At 34.8% G+C, this 23458-nt stretch overlaps 2 protein-coding genes across 2 annotated transcripts; both read right to left on the reverse strand.

The window, feature by feature from the left end:
* Positions 1–599: 599 nt before the first annotated feature.
* LOC112038318 (small ribosomal subunit protein uS2m) lies at positions 600–2750 on the reverse strand. The gene is made up of 6 exons (XM_024071120.2): positions 1999–2750; positions 1809–1909; positions 1640–1730; positions 1276–1336; positions 1113–1190; positions 600–1029 (listed from the first exon to the last, which is right to left on the reverse strand). The coding sequence occupies exons 1-6, from the start codon at positions 2649–2651 to the stop codon at positions 940–942; spliced, it is 1074 nt and encodes a 357-aa protein (XP_023926888.2). The 5' UTR covers positions 2652–2750; the 3' UTR covers positions 600–939.
* Positions 2751–4557: 1807 nt separating this feature from the next.
* Positions 4558–16492, reverse strand: LOC112038309 (MLO-like protein 1). The gene is given in 14 exon segments (XM_024071111.2): positions 4558–5099; positions 5102–5171; positions 5280–5340; positions 5458–5525; positions 5627–5836; positions 7721–7761; positions 12309–12358; positions 12494–12582; positions 12686–12760; positions 13660–13757; positions 14015–14075; positions 14176–14292; positions 15788–15936; positions 16049–16492. Coding segments are annotated over 14 exon segments (1428 nt in total). The 5' UTR covers positions 16230–16492; the 3' UTR covers positions 4558–4941.
* Between the last annotated feature and the right edge of the window lie 6966 nt (positions 16493–23458).

Genomic DNA, 23458 nt, shown 5'->3' on the forward strand with positions numbered 1-23458 from the left:
GAAACGTTGACAAGAAGAAGAGCAAGCGCATGAAGATTAAGAAAACACATATTAATGTCTTGAAAAAACTTCCTTAATTAGCACTGTGGTAACTTAAACTAGGAATAAGCTGCTTTTATAGACAAGATTCAAATGGTTCGATTATGCTTGTGTGATACACACATTTTTTAAAAAAATCCGTATAAATTAAATTAAATATTTTAATAATAATTAAGAATGTAGAGTAAAATACTTAAGTTATGGAGCAAAAGCACATTGTTTAAGTCCAATTGTTTTTCATAACGAAAATTTATATTAAATTGTTAAAATAATATAAAGTAAATAATGACTCTTATAAATTTCTCAATACTTTCGATAATAGAATTTTAATCTGAGTAATATTTTCAAAATTTTTCGAAACCTTGACTATAAAGTTTCACTTAGCTTATACTGTAGATGTAATTTTAATACACTCCTATATGCCACATGTTGTAAGATTAAAAAAATGAAAAATAAAATAAGATACATCTAGGGCTCATTTTGGTAAGAGATTTCTAGTAATATTGTTTGTATTTTTTGGAAATACATGTGTAGTGAAAAAAAAATGTCGTAANTGAAAGGTCCAGCAAGGGTGGGGGGGAGTAATTTTCCTTGGTTTTTTGTGTGTGAATCAATAAAAGAACTTGAAAACCATGGTTCTTAGTGTTTATTGAGATGACTTGTGTACAACATTTTCCAATTTAAGGGAGATTACCAGCTAATTCAAAAGCAGGAGAGGATGTAATATAATTAGCAACAGCTCAAGGGAGGTAAATGTAATTTTCCCAAAACAAAAGGTAGCTGACGATCTGAGAGGACTGTAAAGCATTAGAATACAGTAATGGACTTCTTCAAATATCAGAGAAGCATCATTTTCATACCCAATAATCATATGCCAATGAATAAAAAGAGAGATACAGATTAAAGCATGACATACACTTCATTCTCACTAGCCTGTCCATCAGATGTATTCAGCGTCAGAACGTTTGAGTTGGGATATTTCTCTACAACCTAAATTACATCAAGCTTGAATAAGTAGATTCTGACACTATCTGAAAAAAGGAAACGATATGGGAATGACAAAGAACATTCACCTTCATGGTATCATCATTTGTTTTGGCTGTGTTCATAAGAAGCAAAGGAACATTGCATCCATACTTGGAGTTTAGAGACTGCAAACAATTAGAACGGTAAAATATGAGAAAGAAACAACTATGGGACATTGACTATGTACAGCAGAATGAGCTAAAAAGTGACCTCAATTTGTTTAACAATCAAGTCAAGAAATGTTGACCCCTTACAAACTTCAATGGCTGACCTGCATTAACAAATAAATAAATAATGGAGTTGAAACACATCCACCAAACGACTCAAATGCAAAAGATTCTTCTATGTAATAGCTAAAAACAGACTAAAGCTATATATAGTTTTATAGTCTATTTTTAGCTTTTACATAGACTATAAGCACACACATCAAGCCAACAAGCAACAATTAAACCCCCACTCTTTGAAATGTAAGTGACTAGTTTGAATTCATCTTTGTCAATCGAAAAGAAGCATCAAATGTTTCGATTATACAATGGCCATCATCGCTAAGATTACCAATAAAACTAATGCTTACTTAGGGCCATTGAAACCCATCTCTTTCCCCAGAGCTCCATTGAACTTCAACACGACAAGCTTCTCCAGAAGCTCCTTAGCTTCCGCTCTATCTGCATTGACATAAAGACTCACGTTAATTGAATCCCAAAGCTCATCTTAACCATCACAAAACTAAGACATTCATTTACCTTGAGAAATGGGTGCCAAGCTCTCATAAGGAACAACAACCACTTCATCCTTAGGAGAAACCCCAACATTCTCACTCTCCTCAACGCGTTTTGCTTCCCCACTGTCCAAATCCACCATTCAATCACTTCAAATTAAGAAAATAGAAACAACAAAGAACTAACACAAACAACAACAATTCAATTCCCGTACGAATTTTCGATCTTCGAAGAATCATCAGCAGCATCAATAGAATCTTGTTTCGCAAACCGCTTCTGCTCCGCCAAGAAAGTCTTTGTAATCAAATTACAGAACAAATACACGAACTGAACCGAATCATTGGCCGGCACTGGATACGCAATCCGCTTATAAATATCCAAAGGCATACTCGAATCGACGATCGCCACCACCGGAATCTGAAGCCGATCGGCCTCTAACACGACCGACGATTTCCTCTCAGTATCGAGAATAACAACGCAATCCGGCGGCTGAGGAGGAGCGAAGCAGAGCTTCTTGTTCCGAGACCGGAACTTCTTCGGGCTCCGACTGTTGGTGAGGAAACCACCGGTGCGCCACAGAGTGTTCTGGTTCGGATTGTAGAGGTGGATCTTCTTGGTCATCTGGTCGAAGATCTCGTCGAAGAGAGGGTTGGTGTTGACGAACATGAAGCGGGCATTGTTGCGAGCTAGGGCTCCGATGAAAGCGCAGGCGGTGCGGAGAGAGATTAGGGTTTTGTCGGAGTCGAGAACGGCCATGCCATTGCGGACGCCGTAGGCGTAGGGTTTCAGGTGGTCCGCCACGACGCGGCGGCCGAGGTGAGCGTTTGTGCTCAGAAGCTTCTGGATCACCACCGAGTGGATCGTCATTGTTACTGTCTCATTCGGAGGTTTGGGGGTTTAGGGTTTATGGTTTTGAGAAATGGATTGTGAAAAGATGACCGTTGGGTTTGATTTGACCCGTTTCAAACAGGGTCGGGTTGTTTAGAAAATGAATAATCTTTTTTTTTCTTTTGCTAAATTTAGAAAATGAATAATCATGGGCCTTTGTATTGAATCATAAATTCCAATTTTGGCCTCTTTCTTTTAGGGTCTGGATTTATTTTGGTTGAGAAATTTTTTTTGGAACGGCCTAATTACCATAAGAAAAAATGCTATATTCACAATATTTTTATAACAAATTTTAAGTGGCAAGTTATTACGGATTGTTATTGGTGGGGTAAAAAAGTAATTTTGATGATATATTCAAATTATAACCAATAATAACTAACCACCTATGATTTATAGTGAAAATGTTGTAAACGTAATACTTCTCTTAACTCAATCATGATGTGACCAAAGTTCCAAGACAATGATTTTGTTAGTTCTTCTGTTGACCAATTATGTTCATACAATCTGTATTTAATTTGAGAAAAATCAAAAGGCATCAAAACATGATGGTGTTTGTTTGGTTTGTTTTATTTTCTTTATTTGTTTATATATATTTTTTTAAAGTTTTATGTACTTTTAGACAGTTTTTTTTTTTTTTTTTTTTATCAAAATGATTTATAAGACTATTTATGTGTATTAATTCAGCAAGTTATATAACTCATTAAAAATGTTTCTAAAACTACACATTATTTATCTCTTCAATCTTCGCATAAACATCCGTCAGTCTCCAAAGGATCAACCATCAAACTCACTATCTCCATGCTCTATGCTACTTGAATATTTTGCAAATTTAAGCCCCACATTGTTCCAAATCATGCTGCTTGCTACTGCAAACTCGAGAAACAGATAGACTTCTGTTTCTCTAACACACATCTCCTCCTCCCAATCTATCTTATAGTCTACTTCTCAAAGGGCAGGGCTCCTACAACATCCTCCATAATTGGGAAATGTTAAAGTGCTTGTTAAAAATGAGTTATTGTAGGATCCAGTTAATAAAAAAATTGGTATGAATTGATAAGTGGACTGAAAATACAACTAAAATGATAAGTCAAACTTAAAAAGTTAGTTCCATTTGCTTAACACCCTACAAAGCTAGTAAAAAATACGACATAAAGTAGAAATATTTGACATAGAGCAATTTTTTAACAGACACCTCATGGTGCGTGTTAACACTACCCTAACATTTTTAGTAGAAGAAAATGGTTGCAGCTAGAGTGCCATGTTTTTTATCGTTATTATATAACTATTCCCCTTGATCAAAAAGTAATCACAAACAAAAAAACAAGAAAGCATTTCAAAGTTCAACCTTTTGATAAACGTGGGTACGATTTTCTCCTTAATACTTATGTGCATATAATAATTAATAACGTTGTACTTTACTCAATATGAAAAATTGACATAACAATTGAGACAGCTCAGGAGAACTCATAATTAGAAGAGTTGTAAGTTAGTACCCTTTTACTGGTTCCATCATCCATGGTAGCAAGATAACAAAAATAATCTTTTGAACTTAATGAGAGTGCAGTGGCTCATAATAAGAAAACTTTTAACCTGAATTTTCCTTTTAATCCTTTTAAGGCTCTCACTCTCTCTCTCTCTGGATAACAAGGACTGAACTAGATTCAACCTGTATAAAAAAAGGATCACTTTAAGTTTTTTGGGAGTACAACTCTCATTCTTTCTCATCTTTTCTCAAGTTCCCAACAGAAAATTATTTTTCTAAAAAATAAAAGAAAAACACAAGGGTAAACTACATTCGAAAAGTAGAATAATTGGTCCTTATGAGGTTTAATTTTTCAAAATTGAAGTCCCCTAACCACATGGCCTTAATTGAGGATGGCGAGCATTTCTCTGAATAAATAGTAATAAAACACCATGGACTTTTAATGGTACCCAAAGAGCATAGGTAGGCTACAAAAAGTTTATAATCAATGCCGCCACAAATCACACAGCACTCATTCAAGAACACCCCCCCACCCCCTTCTCAGTCCTCCCTTTTGTAAGTAAAGAATACACAATGACATTCAAAAATATGTATGCATCAATTAACTAGTCATTTTAAGCCTAAGAGAAATTCAAAATGACATAAGTTTCACCCCAAGCTCTTCCAGCCCCATAGCAAAGGGTGACATAACTATCGCTATCACCTGTATATATAAATCTACAGAAATGACCATACTTAGACGAAGATGTAGACCTCCATCCTGATTTAGTTAAGAAATGGAATCAGTCATTTTGAATTTTCAGAACCAGCTGCAGGCTGAATCTCCTCCGGCGCAGATGCTTTGCGAAAAGCAGATCCTAGCTGAATTCCCCTTGAGGTAGCTTCATGAGAACTTCCCTGGCCAGAGTCGTTGCCAGCTGCCTTTAAACCCTTCTTTTCCTTGCCTTCTGGGCCCAACCAACGAGGCCCACTTGCACATGCTCGTCAAATATTGCCTTCTTGAAAGAAGTTCCCATCTTCATTTCAATGCAGTGAACAGGTAAGATCAACAGCTTACTAAAACAAATCAATTAATTTTTTTAAAAAAAAGATGAATAAATTTTTAAACAGCAACTCAAAAGCACCTGTGTGACTATTGCATAAAGTGGCAGTGTGCTGGAACTACAGAGGACCTGAATGAAGACCCTAAATAAAAACAACAAAAGAAAAGTATAGAAAGACATCAGTACTAAGTAAATAAAAGATCCAACATACTTCGAACCTAACAATATGAAAAAGTAAACAGGGGTCTTTCACTTCTACCCAATAATGAGCCGTGGGACAATATAACGGACTTGTCCCATTATGCAAGAGTCGAAGCCATATTGAACCTAGATATGCAGAGAAGTAGGTTAATCATGTTCCATCTCAATTACTAATCTCTTGTTTATTACAAATAGATTTGATGCATGGTGGTTGAAGAATTTCTTACCCATATCCAGAAAAAAAATGCAATCTCAAAAGAATTCTGGAAAAGGATAAAATGGATCAAGAAGAGGACGATGCGGGGCCGACCAAGCCAAAAGTGCTCATCAGATGGTTGAACTACCAAGTCACCTTCTATGGCTACATGTCTCTCAGCAACCTCAGAAGCCAACTGGATAATTACATGCTCCAGCTTAGTCCCCACAGCAAGTAGAAGCTGAAATTTATATGAATTAGCAACATATGAAGTGAAAAGAAAAGGGAACGAAAAAAAGGCCATGCAAGTACAAAGTTGTGCTAGGCCGCAAATTTTACAAGTGGACATGATTGTATACATGCCTGTATATGCTATTTAATATGAACAACTGATTAACAGGACAAATTTCTACGCATAGATTATGCATCTATGACATGCCAATTGAATAACATGTGCATTAAGAATTAGCCTGACAATTATCATTGAAAATAGGGAGAAAACAAACCCCCCCCCCCCCTCCCTCCCTCACTTTTCCTCCAAAAAACAAAAGAAAAGAATAGGGGACAATAGCCCATGCAAGGACACTCAGCCAGAATTCATAAACTAGTAAATTAGAGCAACAAGGTTGAAACAAACAAGAAAATGGAGATTGTGGAGACATAAAAATACCTCAAGTGTCTAGAGTCTATAATGCAGATGCTTACTAACAGCATTCATTTTAAGGAAAGACTAACTGCAGGCAGCAAATCTTTACATTACAGACGGTCAAAATGTGTTTCTTGTCTATTGAGGTTAAGAAATGAGTCAGTCATTTAACTCATTAAGCAAAAATATTGCCAACTCCACTACATCATTACTTGATAAGAAACGAATCTTAGACTGACAATCTTTAGAAAGTTTCTGATGAGATTACTTCTGAAGGATGATACTTTTTTTCTCCTTTTCCTTTTCCTTTTCCTTTTAACAGAACAAAAAGGAACTTCATTGAAGATGAATACACACAGAGCAGATCTGTGTACCCTAAACGTAGTAGATTTCACGAATCACCTCATCTTTTCTGTACCAACGAAAGATCTAATGTAACCTTCAAATTTTCTTAAAACAGAATTTTATTTACATAAGTAATAACTTTGGTTTCATTTTTCAAACAGAAGAAAGAAACCAAATGGATCTCTGCATTGAGTGGTAATTGTTAAGCAAGACAGGAACCATTTTCCCCCCGTTTTCTCTAAAAAACAGTTGCAGTACAAAGAGAGAGAAAAAACAGTTGCAGTACAAAGATGAGAATCTAATTGGTGGATGACAATGAGAAGAACCAATACATAAACCATAATTTTATATAAATTAGAGAGGGTAAAAATGGGTTGATCATCTATACTTGGCTTCTAAGAAAAATTAAGAAGAAAATCATTTAACAGATAAAAATGGTATGGAGACCCGTGAATCAGATATAGAAATTTCAATCGATATCATTAAAGTAACCAATTTCAGAATGACTTAACATCAACTGTTTTAACGTGACAATACTTTTTGCTGGGTGTTTTTGACTTGAACATATCCAGCAGATTAAGTAAGCAAGCTTTGTGCATCATATCTTTTTAAAATACAAAATGGTAAATAAAAGACACACCTGATGGGTCTTGAACCCATGACCTCACTCTCCACCCTATTCTTAAAGGGCAAGGAGGTACCCGTTTGAGCTAAAGCTCTTGCCTTGCCCATCAGCTCTTATGTTATTGACATGTTCCAATCAAACTAAAGGTAAACTTTTCTAACATAATTGTATTGAAAGATGTCTTTCAGGTCAAATTACTTGGACAGCCCGGGAGATGCCATGCTCACATTAAAGAGAAGCATGAAATTATCATATAACACAGGGTGAATGGATTTGGAAATATTCTAATGTCATTGGATTATTCCATTTGTTTCTTTAGCTAAAAATATGTTAACTAATAATGAATCCACATTACCAAAGATCTCCCCATTCAATCTCATCCATCCATAAGATACTGAAATTGCATGAATTAAGAATTTCACACTTTTGAAAGCAAGGGCAAACAGATAAGAAACTGTGCAAATGCACATGGATGCAAAACTAGAGCAAGGGATCACAAGACTACTCACAACAAAAGGAAGGAATGCTATCCAGAAATATGTATGCCAACCTGCATAAGTAAAACAGAAAATACCATTGTTTATATAAGTAATGCCCATCACATGGATGTCCAAATCCTAAAAACAGTAACCCTATGGCATAAAAGCAAAGGAGGATGACTGTGAGTAGCCAATAAGTTGGAGAAATTAAAAAGTATTCTTGTGAGCATTCATTGAGGATAAATTTAAATATCATCTAGTTGTTTGGAATACAAATGTTCACCTATTAAGGCAGTTGAATTGGAAATTCGTAAAATGAAACCTTTTAATCAATCATAGTTAAATGGTTTCTAGAAATCAATTTGGAGGCAAGTTATTTCTGTGAAATATGGGGGAGCTTGGGTTGAGTGGACATCAGAAGAGATGTGAGGTTCCTGTGATGTGAGTTTGTGGAAGAGCATTAAGGATTTGTACAAATGTTTTTCAGAGTTTGTTTTAAGATAAGTTATGTCGATAAAGTGTGGTTATGGTATGATTAAAGTCTAATGTTGAGCTGAAGGATAGATTTCTGAACTAATTCTTGACTGTCATAGATAAGGATTGTTTAGTTGCATCACAGCTAGGAATGCCCGGTCAAGGAGTCCAGTATTGACTTTCATATTTGTGAGATCTTTGCAAGATTGGGAGATTGAGTCAGTTAACATTTTATGAAGTTAGTACTCTAATCTTCCTTCAGGTGGAGGGAAAGATAGAGAGTGTGCCGACTGCATTCTAAGAAAGGAAGTTTTAATTTCATACATAGTACGGGCTTTTAAAGGGCCGTTAACAGTTTAATTTCCATGGAAGAATATTTGGTGTATAAAGGCACCAAGAAATGTAGTTTTCCTTGGAGGGACAGCTACTTTGGTAAAATATCGACAATAAGAATTTCAAAAAAAAAAAGGAAAGGACATTGTGGATAGATCTTGCTTATGTTAGAATTTTTTTTTATAAGTAATAAAATTATATAAATCAAAAAAAGAGCCACCCAAGTATACTGGGTAAACAATCAGTTACAAAAATTGCATAAATCTAATAAATCAACAATAGAAAATAAAGAAAGGTTCCTCACAGCTGACAGCCAATCCAATAAAATTCTAAAAAAGAACAACTTGAAATTAGGCATAAAACTTTTGGTATCTTAAAAAAATCCTACTTTTCCTTTCCGTACAGATGCACCCAGGGGCGGAGCCACCTTATGCATTGGGGGGGCCATAGCCCCTCCAAAATTTTTTAAAACCTCTCTAATTATAGGTAAAACTAGGCTAGAATCATTTTAAGTTAAGAGTTGGCCCCCACAAGATTAAAAGATTGGCCCCCCTCCAACACGTCACTCGTAAAATTCTTCCCACCCCAAATCCCAACTGTGCAATCATAAAAATTAACTCTTTTTGTCTTTTCCATTCTTCTCTAAAGCATGATAGCCACATCAATATTTTTTTAGTTTTTAGTTATTCAATTTTTTTGAAGGGATAAAACTGAGGTGTAGTACATCAGATTACCTAATTAAAATTATATGTATTGAATTTAATTGTCCTTAAAAATAATAACATTATTTGTATGTTATTGGTTATGTTAAACATGTGCTTGAATTTAATTGAAGAACCTAATGTATTACACTTAGAATATTGTACTTAAATTTTGCACTTTCTCAAAATTATTACAATATCCCTTTCCACTTAAAAACCACTGAAGAGACTCTCCTCATCACTTGGAGCTCTCTCTTTAGTTACTCTCCATTAACTCTTCCATGGGATGCTCTCACATAATCACATTTTCATTAATTTCTCCCTCTTCCTTAACAAAGAGTTTTCTTATTTAAAGCTAAGCAAATATTGAGAAATACCAACTTCTTCTTTTTCTTCTACTTCCACAGCTTTGTTGTATATTTATATTTGATTTCTATGAATATTATGGACTTATGGTTTTTCAAAAGAATAGGAGAAACTCAAGAAAAAAAGACTTAAGATGCTCAATTGGTCGATTAACTTGTTAGTATTTTGATATTTGAGTGCTATAGAATTACACCCACAAAAAAATTCTATCAATAATCTTGTGTTATAAATATACTATACTTTGAGTTTTTCATTGAATTGCAAATCAAAATGATAATTTCACCTTGCCCCCCCAAGAAAAAAATCCTGGCTACGCCCCTGAATGCACCACATCAAGCAATGGGGGATAACCATCCAAATATGACCATTCTGATGACGACCAAACCAACTTTGCCAGCAAACTATAAGCTCAACAACAAATTTTAGCATCACCCAATAAACTCCAAACAAACCCAAAATCATGGACCATAAGTCTGAAGCAATAGGGTTCTTAAAGTATTGGGTTTAATATGTTGATGTAATGGCCCAAGGAACCCAGTTATGTTGTAAGCCCATATTGAGCTAACCCTAACTTCTAGTCTCTATATATACCCTATTAGGGTTCACTGTAATAGTGACTTGAGTATACAGTAAAGACGTAGTCACTAGGGTTTTATTCTGTAGATGTAGGCTGTTGGCCGAACCATGGAATCCCTTATGTTTTTTTCTCTTTCTTGCTTCCACTTCTCTATATTATTTTATTCTTATCTTTAACAAGGGCAATGTAGCAAAAGGAGATCAACAAATTCACCATTGCATTTGCACATATAACACCAATCTGTAATCCTTACCTTTCTCTTCCTTAAGTTGTCAATAGTAAAAAATTTACCCAAAGCTACAGTCCATACAAAGAAGGCTACTCTCAAGGGGCCTTCATCTCCATATAATTTTCCAAGGGAAAGAATGATCACTGGTGATTGCAACAGTACCAACCTTGAAGCCCTTTTTCTTGTCTTGTTTCCAGCACAATCTTGCATATGTTAGAATTATAAGGACACACTAATGCTGCCAACAAAAAGCTCTCCAAAAAGTATGATCAAGGATCAAAAAAAATTCTTTCTTTTTTTTTATTTATTGGTAAGTTACACACACACCCAATGAGTCTTGAACTCATGACCTCACCCTCCACCTAGCACTTATCGAGGGAGGAGGTGCCAGTTGAGATAGAGCTCATTTGCAAAATTCAAAACTATAGTCTAGCTTTGATGTTGAGTCTTAATGTCACCTTTGACAGGCTAATTTAGTTCCTATCAACTCATACTCTTAGTATTAAGTTTCTTTAGGTTAGAAAGTTAATAGTTTAGTTTTAATTAAGTTCAACTAAAGTAGGGGTAATTTGGTAATTTCCAGATTTTCTGGAATGATCTATAATGGGATGTACAAGAGGCCCATGACTCTTAGTTTAAGTTTCCAGATTTTAGTTCCTATTTCGTTTTGTTGGAACATCTAGTATTTGTTGGAAAAGGATTAGGAATAACTTTATCTAACCTTCAAAACAGAAACTGCACTACAATTTAAATAAAATTTCTACCGCTTTTCTCAAATTTTGAGGGAGTGATTGCTTTCTTCTTTCTAAGTGTGATTGCTTGGGGAAATTCAGTGCAATTGCTTAGGATTTATCCTTCTTTTTTTCTTCAAATTGTTCAAAAAGACAAAAGAAGAGTAAATAGTCTAACTGAGAGCCGCGATTCAATTCATTGTTGTAACACCAACAATTCATCAAATTCCTTCAATATCCAATCAATATCTAATTTTCTATGACCCAACCATCCAAAAATCCTTAAACATCAAACCCCATTCAAGAATCTTTCAAAAAACTCATCAAGGAACCTAATATAGTGCTAAATTTGTTAAAGATCGTGCATCAAATTGATATGAAAGCCCATCATAGCTTCCTTCCTGTGTTAGACGTTGAACCACCTCCTTTTACAATGTTGTGGCATGAGAATTCTGGTCACTGGGTTTTTCTTTATTTGGTGTGCATTGGGGGATGCCTCAGACCATGCTTGAAGCATTTGCAAGGGGAAGGGAAGATTTAGGAGAAAGATAGGATTTGGGGGTGTCCCTCCTTCTCTATTATGTGGACAGGTTAGGTTGGAGAGAGAGATTCAAATATGGAGAGCCAAATGTGAACTTGTTTAGGCAATGTACATTGTGATTCTTTATTGGATTTCATTGCACACCTGAATTTTTATTGTACTTTGTTAAGATAATATCTTATAATCATCTCACATATAAATTCTTTTATTGTGTAACACCATGCCAAAAGTCTTCTGGCTCTGTTGCACTGCCTGATCCTCCCATAGAGGAGAACTTAGGTTCAAATCCCTTTCTTCCACTAGTTGACAGCATATACTAGAAAACGACCCAATGTAGAGGAATTAGCAAAGCATGTGCATATGATTGAACCAAACCCTCAAGATGTCTAAATTGAGCTCTTTCGGATGAATGCGACATATACTAGTCTTTTTTTTTCTTTTTCTTTTTCTTTTTCTGACTGTTGTACTCCTGATGCGTATAAAACAATGAATTGTCCTACCCTTTGAGTTTCCAAGCTAACTCTAAACCTGTTTGAGCAAGCAACCTAAATTGACTAGACCAAAAAAATTTTGCTATCAGGATTATTAGACGCGGGCAAAAAGACAAACCAACATTGCTCACTGATGTTTCAAGCATGTAAGTTATTATTCAATGCAGTAGCATACCGTTTACATTAAGCAACAAGAAGATGACTACAAATATCCAAAGATACCAACTGCAACAAAGAAGATCAAACAGTGAGTCAAGGATAATCAGTAAGCAATTGGTAAAAGACACAACTCACAAATAAAAATATACTGCAAGCCAGAAGAATCATTAACACCACATGGTATTCTCATATGTCACTTGCCTTATACCAACGACTTTCTTAAAATCATCTTCAAGGGCCCGTATCATGTATTTGTGAAAATTAAACTTGGGATTGCTTCTGCAATGGGTCTACAACAGAAATATTAAATATAGTAAAGGATTCCCCGTAAGAGATAACAGAAGAATACTATACTGGTGAATGAGAACAGCCTCCTCGTATTAAATACCTTACCATGATAAAACCTAGTCGTAGCGTTATGTAGTCTGATTTAGTCACGGATCCATAAAATTGCTTTCCAAAAGAATGCTGAAGGGGGAAAAAGAAAGTGTCAGAAGCATGGTTAAACACACTTGGCAAGCTGATAATAACTGTTCTCCATCTAAAATATTTTGCAGTTCATACTTTAGGATTATTAGAATAATGGTTAAATGATTAAATTCACTCACTCTTTCCCAATAGCTTAAGTTTTTGGGATAAGTGGTAGTTTATTAAGAATCATTACTTAAAAGGGCCTATCTCAGTTCTCCATCGTATTGCTTTTATGAAAGCAACACTAGATAGACGTTATTATTAGTTGCTACTAAAGTTGGGTATACCCATCTCTCCTGAAAGAAGGAACATATCAAACTGAACCCTAACTTTTTATTTTCTATCTCAACTCTTATAATTCGCATGACAAACATACATCTTCCGCAAAACTGTTATTTTTCCTTTTAGAACAAACAAGAAGGGAAAAACTCCAAATATGGTTTCCCTCCCAGGGTTTAATAATTAATATTATAGGCCAGGAAAAGAGAACATTGCTTTTGCAAGTAACCAACCCTGGGAAAAATTTAGTGATTGCAAACTAGATCAGTAATGCCATCACAAATGCACACCAGTTTGCAAAATTTGTCGATTCCTTTTATTTTTCATTTGTTCATACTGTGTTTTATATTATAAAAGAAATGCTACAGGTGAAAGCAAGACTAAATTGAAAGGGAAAAATCCATACAAACGTTTTTTTCATGCAGGCAAGCATAATTTTATGTGAAGTCTCACGTGTTGCATGGAAAAGGAAAATCTTTGAACATTTTTCTTTGATGAAAATTTTTCTATATTATTTTTACAGTTAGAATTGATGGTACATACCTATTCAAAAATATAACTCATAGCCTCCATTTAAGATACAAGTAGAATCTAATAGAAATAAGATAGTAACTTACCAACCAACCCAAAAGAACTGAGTTTTTACCAAGACCCAGAAAATGATCCTTGATAAATGCATGTTGATGGACATCGGTAACTGTTTTTGATTTCGGAACTGCACTTTCACAAGTCATAAATTAGAAGCAATGAGGATGCCGATTAACTGGCAAATAACTTTATTGAGTCAATCAGTTCTCTTTGCTACTTTAAGTAGTCAATCAGGAGAAAGGTAATACCATATAAGGCTTTGTTGGGTTAACTTATTTGAACCTTCTTATTTCAAAAGTCTACACAAGCATAGCGCATGGATCCACTAGTGAATGAAAAATAGCCAAGACAGACAGAACATAACTTATTGATAATGATCCTTACACTGCCGAGAATCATAATTATTTTTGACAATTTCATCCTCCCAACGTTTCCATTGGCGAATCTATATAATGACAAACAAAATATTCAAAAAAAAAAATATATATTAATAATTCAGTAGTTGTGTAAGACAAAGAAGTTGAATAATCATATCAAATGCTCACCCTTAATCCTCCAAAAACAACAGTGAGAACACAGAAGGTCACATGGACAATGGCCAGGACGAAGATAAAGATATGCAGATGATGCAACGCTTCAGTTGATAATAATGGTACCTTATTCTAAAAGGGGGAAAAACAATTAGAGCACATAATTATGGTATATTTGTGCAGCTATAAATAACAACATAACATCAATAATTTCCACAACCAAAAAGAGAGAAAGAGAGAGCACCAACAAAATCATTAAATGCCTGAATCAATATAGAATGCAATGCATGGAATACCCCATGAAGTAGTTTGATTTCATTGCATCAGATTTAAAAGTAAATTGGCTAGGATAAGAGGTGGCTATTACCAAACTATATGTGAAGTGTTCCAAAAATTGAAGGAAATTTTAGTGTATATATGTCCTCAAGGTCAGTTCAGAATATCTTGATGAAGTCTTTAAATTTCCAATGATATCTCTGTCAACAGTAATATCAATATGAACGCAATACACATAATGAAGGTTATTGATTTAAAAATAATCAATAACATAAATGCAAAACAAGCGAAAGTGTTGACTTATTTCCTGTTCAGTGTGTTGTCTCCTCTTCTTTCTGATTCTTCCCTTCCCCACTTCTCTCCATTCTAAATCAAACTTCAAAATAGATTCATGGACTAGAAGCTCTCAATTCAGAGGAAAGTTACAACCAGATTTTGAAACAGATAAGACAACGACAGCTAGTCCTACTCAAAGCAACAAGAACGAGCATATTAAATTAAATCAACCCTCTCTCCTGAACGTGCATTGTATCATCAATTGAGTTCTTGAAATCCAGAGCATGAACCTTGAGAAAGTCACCATTGAAGACTTGAATGCAGTTATACCCAAATGTGTGATTTTTGACAAACAAGAGTATCCAGACCTCTTCGAGCATCTGACTATTTCCTTGGGCATGTGTAGTACCCAAATGTGTGTTTGGATGAGCTTAAAAAATTAGTCATATAAGAGTACAGTTGTAGAACTTGTACTCGTACCTTAGAAGAATGAGGCCTTAAAAAGTTGTACATAAACTGTGATTTTAAACTACAAAACAAACAGGCATTTACTGATTGAAACATCATAGATCACATATTGATAAATAATTAATATATATTAAAAAAAAAAAAAAAAAGACTCTCGTAGAGGATAAAGATTTCCCAGTCGTAGGGGTTCTTCCTCATGTGAACCGTAAGAGGAAAACACCATAGAAGAATACAAAATTACAAACAGAAATTGACAAATATGAATCCAAAGTATTAGAAAATTGTCTCCAATGAATTCAAGTGTACCATAAGAGAATAAAAATAAATAAATAAAAGAATCCAAGTATCAGAAAATTGTCTCCATTATAGTATGGCTCCATCCGCCGTACTATTCTTAAGATCATAGAATGAATGAATTCAAAGTTTACCATAAAGTGAGAACATCTTGTAGAATAATCCTCGACTTTTGGCCATTATTATAGTTTATTAGTTTCCATAAAAACTTTTCAAAACCAATTCAATATACAGTGACCAAAATCAAACCAAAACCATTACCACACTCGAAATTTAGATTTAAGAGAGTTAAAGAGACAGTGTGGGATCGAACCTCGCCACACGTGGTTGATTCCTCAAATTCATGTCCCTCGCGTTCACAAGGAAGCATGTGACGTGTCAAGTCGGCGGGGACACAGATTTTATTTATCACATTCTGAAACACCGTCAGAAGCAAGGATATGAACCCCAAAAGCATCAACTCTGCCAAAGAATTCAGACTTCAAATTTATTAAGAAATCAAAAAAGAAAAGAAACAAACAAACGTAGAATGAAATCGAATATATACATAAATAATAGAAAGAAAGAGAAAGACCTTCTTTCACTTTTTGCAAAGCCTCGAAAAGGGGTTTCTGGTTCTTCCTCTTCAAAGTTACGCCTGCGTAATGAAGGACACGTTCCATGGCAAGAGAAATGGCAACAATCACAGTGCACACGCCTGCAACCACCCATGTCGGAGTGTACTCTAACGTTGTAACCCCTTCTCCTTCACTCATCGTTACTTACTCCTTAATTCTTCTTAATTTCTGCTCTCTTTTCTTAAGATTAGAATTCGAATCTCTCTCTCTCTCTCTCTCTGTGCTTAATTTCAACAATTTCATATGTATGTAAAGTCTTGTCTGTCTGTACCACACTACCAGTCTACAACAACATGTGTTAGTTTTCAGTCTCCTGCAACCCCTACTACGACTCCTGTCTGTGTCTCTTGCAATATTCAAATCTAAACACGTGATACCTTTGTTTCAATCTAACTAATGATGTTTGCTGGTTTGTTTGTTTAATTGTTTGTTTGTTAAATTTTTTATTATTATTATTATTTATTTCCGCGGACCATACGTGTTTTTCTTTTTCTTTTTTGACAAAGACCATACGTGTTTTTCGGTTATCGGGTGCAAAATAGCGAAATATCGAAAACCACTACTACTACGAGTGTGACGTACTCAATATTTAACGAACCACATTCATTTAATTTCGCTTGAGGCTAATGCTTTATCAACAAATAACCAATCACAGTACAATTATAACAAAATGTGTGGCACTAATATTATTGGATAGAAATCAGAAGTAAGTATTTAGAATCACAATAAAGTCCACAATTTTTATTACAAGTTGTCATGTGACGTTATAAATAATGTAAAACAAAGTAATGAATGGGTATGATTTTCACTTTTACTATTTAAAATTTGTCATATAATAAATTATGATAAAAATTGTGTAAATAAATATCATCGATGTCGGTAAGTTTTATTGTAATTTAAATTTTTTTTGAAATTATACGAGCGGCGGACCTAGGGTACAGAAAAAATACGCATTCTCCAAGAATCTAACTTGGACTCGAATTAAAAAAGTGCTACAAGTGGGTGCGAATAGTTGAAATGGAAATTTCTTTTGTCTTTTTTTTGGGTAAAAGGGGAAGACCTCGTTCAACTAAAAAGTAGAAGAAGTTGGGGAGGTGTGTTTCGTAAACAAGACATGCCCATAGTATCAAAGTTCAAACGTAAAAAGAACATCAAATCAGAAACGACAAAAAGTTAATCACTGTCCTGGAATATAAATATATGTAAGCAAAAGCAATTAAGGACCCGTTTGTTTTGGCTTCAAACGGTTTTTGAAAATTATTTTTCAGAAAATTGGGTGTTTGGCTGTTTCGGAAAATTTGGTCAAACTGAAAACCATTTCCGGTTGACCGAAAATAAGGCCAAAAACGGGTGAAATTGATTTCCGGCCTTATTTTCACTTCAAATCAAATTTTCCAGAAAAGAGAGAAAGGAGCACGAAGAGAGACCCAGCAGCTTCGACCCAGAGAGAGCACGAACCGGCGCTCCAAGCCCAGAGCCCATCGCCGACGACCTTCGAACCACGAACCCACCAGTCGCACCGCGTCGGCGAGACCCACGAGTCGCGCCATTGCACCTCGTCGTCTCCTCGATCGTGCCATCGCACATCGTCGACCAGTCGATCGCGCCATCGCCTCCTCGATCTCGCCATCGCACGTCGTCGACCAGTCGATCGCACCATCGCCTCCTCGATCGCGCCATCGCACGTCGTCGTCTCCTCGATCGCGTCGTCTCCTCGATCGCGCCATCGCCTCCAAGCCCAGAGCCCATCGCGATCGCGCCATCACACCCATCGCCTCCACGCTCTCTCTTCCTCGATCTCTTAGATTTTTTTTTTTTTAATTTGATTGTTGTTGTTGTTGTTTTTTTAATTTGATTGTTGTTGTTGTTTTTTTTTTTTAATGAACTGATTATTGTTGTTGTTGTTGTTGCTGCTGCCGAAGTTTGGTTGTGTTGTTACCGGAATTTGCTGCCGGAAAATAGCATTTTCCTAATAGAACCAAACGCATAAAAATATTTTCCACAACAATTTTCATAATTCAACCAAACACTTAAAAATATTTTCCTTTTCCAGAAAATAGCATTTTCGGAAAATATGTATTTTCCGGAAAACGTTTTACACGAAACAAACACAGCCTTAAGCATCATATTCCTGCAGTACACATGAATATGTGAAACATAAATTATGAGAGGACATCGATAGTGTCTAATGCATTTTTGCATTGAATATAGTATGATATGGACATGTGTTTAAAAGAAACACATGTCTATTATGTTCAATATGTTTTAAATACGAAAAAGTCTTGTGTCACAAAAAAATGTAACGACTCGCTCATGTAGTGAGTCGTAGTTGGTGAAAAAGTGTTTCATCACTATTTTTCATCAATCACAACTTGCCATATAGGCAAATTGTGACTTTTCCTACAGCAATTTTATTTTTTTTATTTTTTTGCACTAAAAGGACTCTTTAAATATGTATCTGCAACGTACGGTGTTCAATGCAAAAATACGTGGGCCACAAGCTTTATCGGTTATGAAATATGCAAATGCAAGCGGAGATAAGGAGTGAGTGATGGGAGTTAGGTAAGATAGCATTGTTCATCTTGTGAAGCACGCGTCACGGGCGAGGGACATGGATACCAATAATATGTCATTGCCAACTCGAACTACTCTCCTTTTTCTTTTCTTTTTCTTTTGTTTTTTGAAGAAATTGTAATTGCCACTTGAACTTGATAGTAGAGAGTGACACTTGGGCCCTAAATTGGACCTAATCAAGTTATGCAACTTGTTGCTACTTATTTGCAATTTAGTGGACCGCAATTATTATGGCATTAGATTTAATTTATACGCTTCGTCCCATGTGCCCTCCTCACAGTGTTTTGTTTTTTCTTTAGACTTGATTCAACTTTCTATGTGCGCTTGACCAAATTTTGTAAAAGTTTATCTCCTTTCTTTGTTTTTATTAAAAAAAATAATAAAAAAATACCCGAATGTCTACTTATGCATTATTTGTCAGAAAGAATAATTAAAAAGGACAAAAGGAATGGTTCAATAATGGACTTTATTGTTTTCCAGATTCTTTTTATGAAGACGTTCAACTATTCAAGAATTACGCGGGTCAACTAATGAAATTTCTTATGGTTGATGATAAAATATATATATATATATGAGGGGAAATATGTCCACATCCACATTCTTGTTAAGGTGTGACAAATTAATCTCTTACTTACCAAATTCAATGCAACTTTAAATTCAATAACTATTTCACTTTAAAAGTTGTTTCTCAAAAAAAAAAAAAAATTCACTTTATAAGTTTATTGTTACAACTTACAACAACCTCATTTTGACACCGTGAAGCCTAAATTTTTATATATTTTCACATTTATTCATTGTTTAAAATGCATACAAAAATGCTAAGAGCTTTATAATTTAATTTATTGATATCTTTTGATGTTTTTAACAAAGACATTCAAGATTCTAATTTCTCTTCCTCTCTCAAGTACCAACTATCTACTTAAAAATAAACAATAAACACACACATAAAAATGAAAATTAATAAATTAATTTTTGTGATAAATAAAAGAGTAACTTTAAGAGAGACAATTAGAAGGTTTTAAACTAACAAGTAATAACCTTCGCATCATAAAATGCAGCCTTAAATCAATTGTAACATGAATATAAGCTTTCTTATTTTCAAGATTAATCCCAAGGACAAGGTCACTATCTTATTGAGAAATTTTCAAATTGATAGATAATAATATAATATGGAAGGTAGTAGTGATTTATCAACCCTTTAGCGAGGATACATTTATTCACTTGTTATGTTTATGACACATGATCTCCAATCAATTGTAATTAGCAGCAAAGCTAAATTTAGATTTAGGGAAGATAAAATTTATAACTAACATACATATGTCTCTATACGTCCGCAAACGCCCGTAGATACAGTGATACACATATTGTACACAATCACAACACGCACATCGATCTTATATAATTTGTAACATGTACGAAGCACTCATGTGAATACTTAAGACTAATATGGACAATAAAATGTCCCTTATGTGAATGCTAACCGGGATTTTAATGTTGGAAGATCCATAAAAGTATATCATAACCATTATATTGTGTTTATTTGTTAGTTAGTTTTGAAATATATGAATAAGTCTTGTTATCTTTTCACAGCTAAAATTCCATTTATATTCCTTATGTAATGATTTTTAGTAATTAGATACCATGTGTTGATTTATTTTTTAAAACTCATAAAATAATAAAATTTTAATAATTTTATACTATATGGTAAACATTTTTGCATCTAAAATTTGTTCAACCTTAACTTTAAAATAATATCAAATTATGGAGTTTATTATATAATTATTCAATTTTATGAAAATAATAATAGTAAATTATTACATAAAGAATCAGAGCTTTTAACACTGTTGAAAATTTTATATTTCTTTTTATTTTTTTGGTAAAAGGGAAATATTATTGAAACACAAAAGGAAAAACTACACAACAACAGAAGCCATACTGACAGCAACAAGCCTACAATAGTACAAACCATTAATGTCCTTAGCTAAGAAGGTTTCTAGTTCAGCAGTAAAAGGAAAATCAAAAACAGCATAGTCTTCCTGCATAGAACAACCCCATCATGCCAACCAACCCGCACATTTATTGGCTTCTCTAAGCACGTGAACCACCCGTACTTGAGGAAGCTTGTCTAGGAGGTATCTGCAATCAAATAACAGAGGAGCATAAGCTAAGTTAGGATTCTTTTTCAAGTTTAGCAGCCCAACAATCACCATAGCGTCTAGTTCTACTTCCAGTTGCTGAATTCCAAGGTGACCCGCAAGTCTCAACCCATCTCTCAAAGCCCATAGTTCAACCATGATGCTTGAGGTAAAGCCAATTGATCTTGCATAGCCCTTAACCTATGCTCCTTGACTATCTCTAATGATCCTTCCACCCCCTGCCTTACCCGGGTTTTCAAATGATGCACCATCTGAATTAAGTTTGAACCACACCTCTCTTGGCTTATTCCAAACCAACAGGTATTACAATCTAGTTTCTATTTTTCCAAACAGCCCAAATAGTGAATAGAAAGACCGTGCTCCATGGAATACTAGATCTATGTAAAATAGAATTCACAGTATTTGAGTGCAACCAACCCTCTAAACTACCAGTGAAAGTGTTAACACATTCTGGAGGGACCTCAATACTTCTCCAATATTTGCGAGTTAACTCGCAATCACGGAGAAGATGAATAATGGATTCATCATGGGACCTGCAGATTGGACACTTACCATCACAATTTATACCCCTTGCTGCTAGAATACTCTAAACAAGAACACCATTGTGGAAACATAACCAAAGAAACATAATAATTTTGGGCAATATATCAATTTTCCATATCCATTGCACCATAAAAGGGACTCCAGTGGGCTCATTCTCAATGCTTGGTAAGTAGGCTGAATTTATGTAGAACTCTCCATCTCTAGTATATTTTCATATAAGAGAATCCTCTCTATGGCCAAATTCCTGCAAAGGAAGAGGTTTAATTTTATTCTTAATAGAATCTGGCAAATCAAAGGATATTAAATCCCATTTCCAGCCACCCACATCTCTTAACTCTTCAACAGTAAGAGAATTATCCCTTAGGCTTAGAGGCCCCTAAATCATTTCTCTTAGAGATTCTCCCTTTAGCCACCTATTTAGCCAAACTTTAGTCCTTGCTCCAGTCCCTACACATCAACAGATTCCACTAGAAAAAATAGTGAATCTCGCTTTAATGGCCTTCCAGTTAGGGAAGAAGGGAGAGCATCAGGATCCCTTGCTCTCACTCTTGATGGGGAGCAATATTTCTTCAAGATGACTTGAGCCCACAAGGCATCCTTTTCTTGATACATTCTCCAATTCAGTTTAGCAAGTAAGGCTAAATTTTTTGTCCTATCCATATTTTTCTTTTCTCTCATTGATGAAATCTAACAGGTATGGAGAGGAGGTGGAGGAGATTTCTGATAGGCCTGGGTTGCCCTCTTTTGACCCTCCTAGGCTACACAAAATTTTATGTCAGTGTTTTTTTAATTTTTTTTGAAAGAAATGTTATCTTCAGAACATTTTTATAGCATTTTTACAATAAATTCTAAGTAATAAGCTTGATGAGAAATAGTACAATTATCAGAAAACGTACCTCATAGGTTGAAACTCTATAAAAAAAAATAAAAAAATTATAAGGGATAGGTTGTTATTTGTTGTTATTAGTGAGCAACAAAGTAATTCTAGTGGTAGATTTAAATTAAAAACTTGTAACAATTTAGTATCTAAGATTTATTGTGAAAATGTTGTTGATGGTTACATTTTAAAAAAAAAAAAAAATTAAGAAAGAACTTTTTGTCAATGTTCTTTCTCAAAAAAAAAAAAAATAAATTATGTCAATGTTGATTTAAGACATGTAATAATTCTTTGATGAGCATAATTTCTATGTCATTATCATCTTTGGTGAATGTTGGCTTATTTATTATTAATCATTAATCTCTTCCATGAAAGATTTATTAATTTGGATGCATACTTAATCGAGAAGGTGTTAGGTCCAAGGAGGTTAATTTCGTACCGTACCGGCCGGTACGGCCGGTATATACCGCACCGGCCAGTGCACCGGTACAAGTACACCACTCATTTCGTACCGGAAAAAATACCGGCTGTACCGGCCTCGTACCGGTCGTACCAGCGAAATTCGGCTGTTTCGACCGGTAAAGATGTTTCGAACCGGTACAAACAAGAAGGAAAAAGAAAAAGAAAAGGAAGAAGAAGATGAAAAAAATGGGTCTGACTCACTGACTTGGTGCCTAATGACCGAGCTCTGTGCTCCAAATCTTTCATTTTTTTCCCTTCTATACCCTTTTCTAATTTAGATCCCATTCTCTTTACTGTAGCTACTACTGCAACTTCTTTATTCTTCTTCTTCTTCTTCTTCTTTTTTTCCTGCGTCTTCGGCTTCTTCACTGGTAATGAGCTTTCAGCTTTGTGTCTTTCAAATTTTCTTATTTAATAGTCAATAATGTCAGATGGTTTGGTGGAACTATGAAACACTCAAAAGTGTTGAATATTTTTCAAACTTGTCTTTAGTATCAATTCATTTCCACCAACCACGTGGCCTATGCTCTTAACTTTTTGTTTGCCCCGGTACTTTCTTTTTCTTTCATTACCAAGGTATGAGGCACATGTACTGATGTATATATTATTATTATTATTATTATTAATGTTAAATAAATTGATGGGACTTGTTTTTAAGGTGCCACTCCAGTAGTAATCCACCCACAGTCACGTAGAAGGATATAAATATATATATATATATATATTATATAACTACAGTGGTACACACTAAAATA

Source organism: Quercus suber, unplaced genomic scaffold (genome assembly GCF_002906115.3).
Source record: "Quercus suber isolate HL8 unplaced genomic scaffold, Cork oak 2.0 scaffold_810, whole genome shotgun sequence".
Lineage (NCBI taxonomy): Eukaryota > Viridiplantae > Streptophyta > Magnoliopsida > Fagales > Fagaceae > Quercus > Quercus suber.

What these genes read in the sequence shown, in the direction of transcription:
- LOC112038318 (XM_024071120.2), bottom strand. Translation starts at nt 2,651, where the DNA reads ATGACGATCCACTCGGTGGTGATCCAGAAGCTTCTGAGCACAAACGCT. An exon ending in CTTGGCACCCATTTCTCAAG is followed by an intron (nt 1,731 to 1,808) that starts GTAAATGAATGT and finishes ATGTCAATGCAG; the next exon opens with ATAGAGCGGAAGCTAAGGAG. An exon ending in ATGGGTTTCAATGGCCCTAA is followed by an intron (nt 1,337 to 1,639) that starts GTAAGCATTAGT and finishes TTGTTAATGCAG; the next exon opens with GTCAGCCATTGAAGTTTGTA.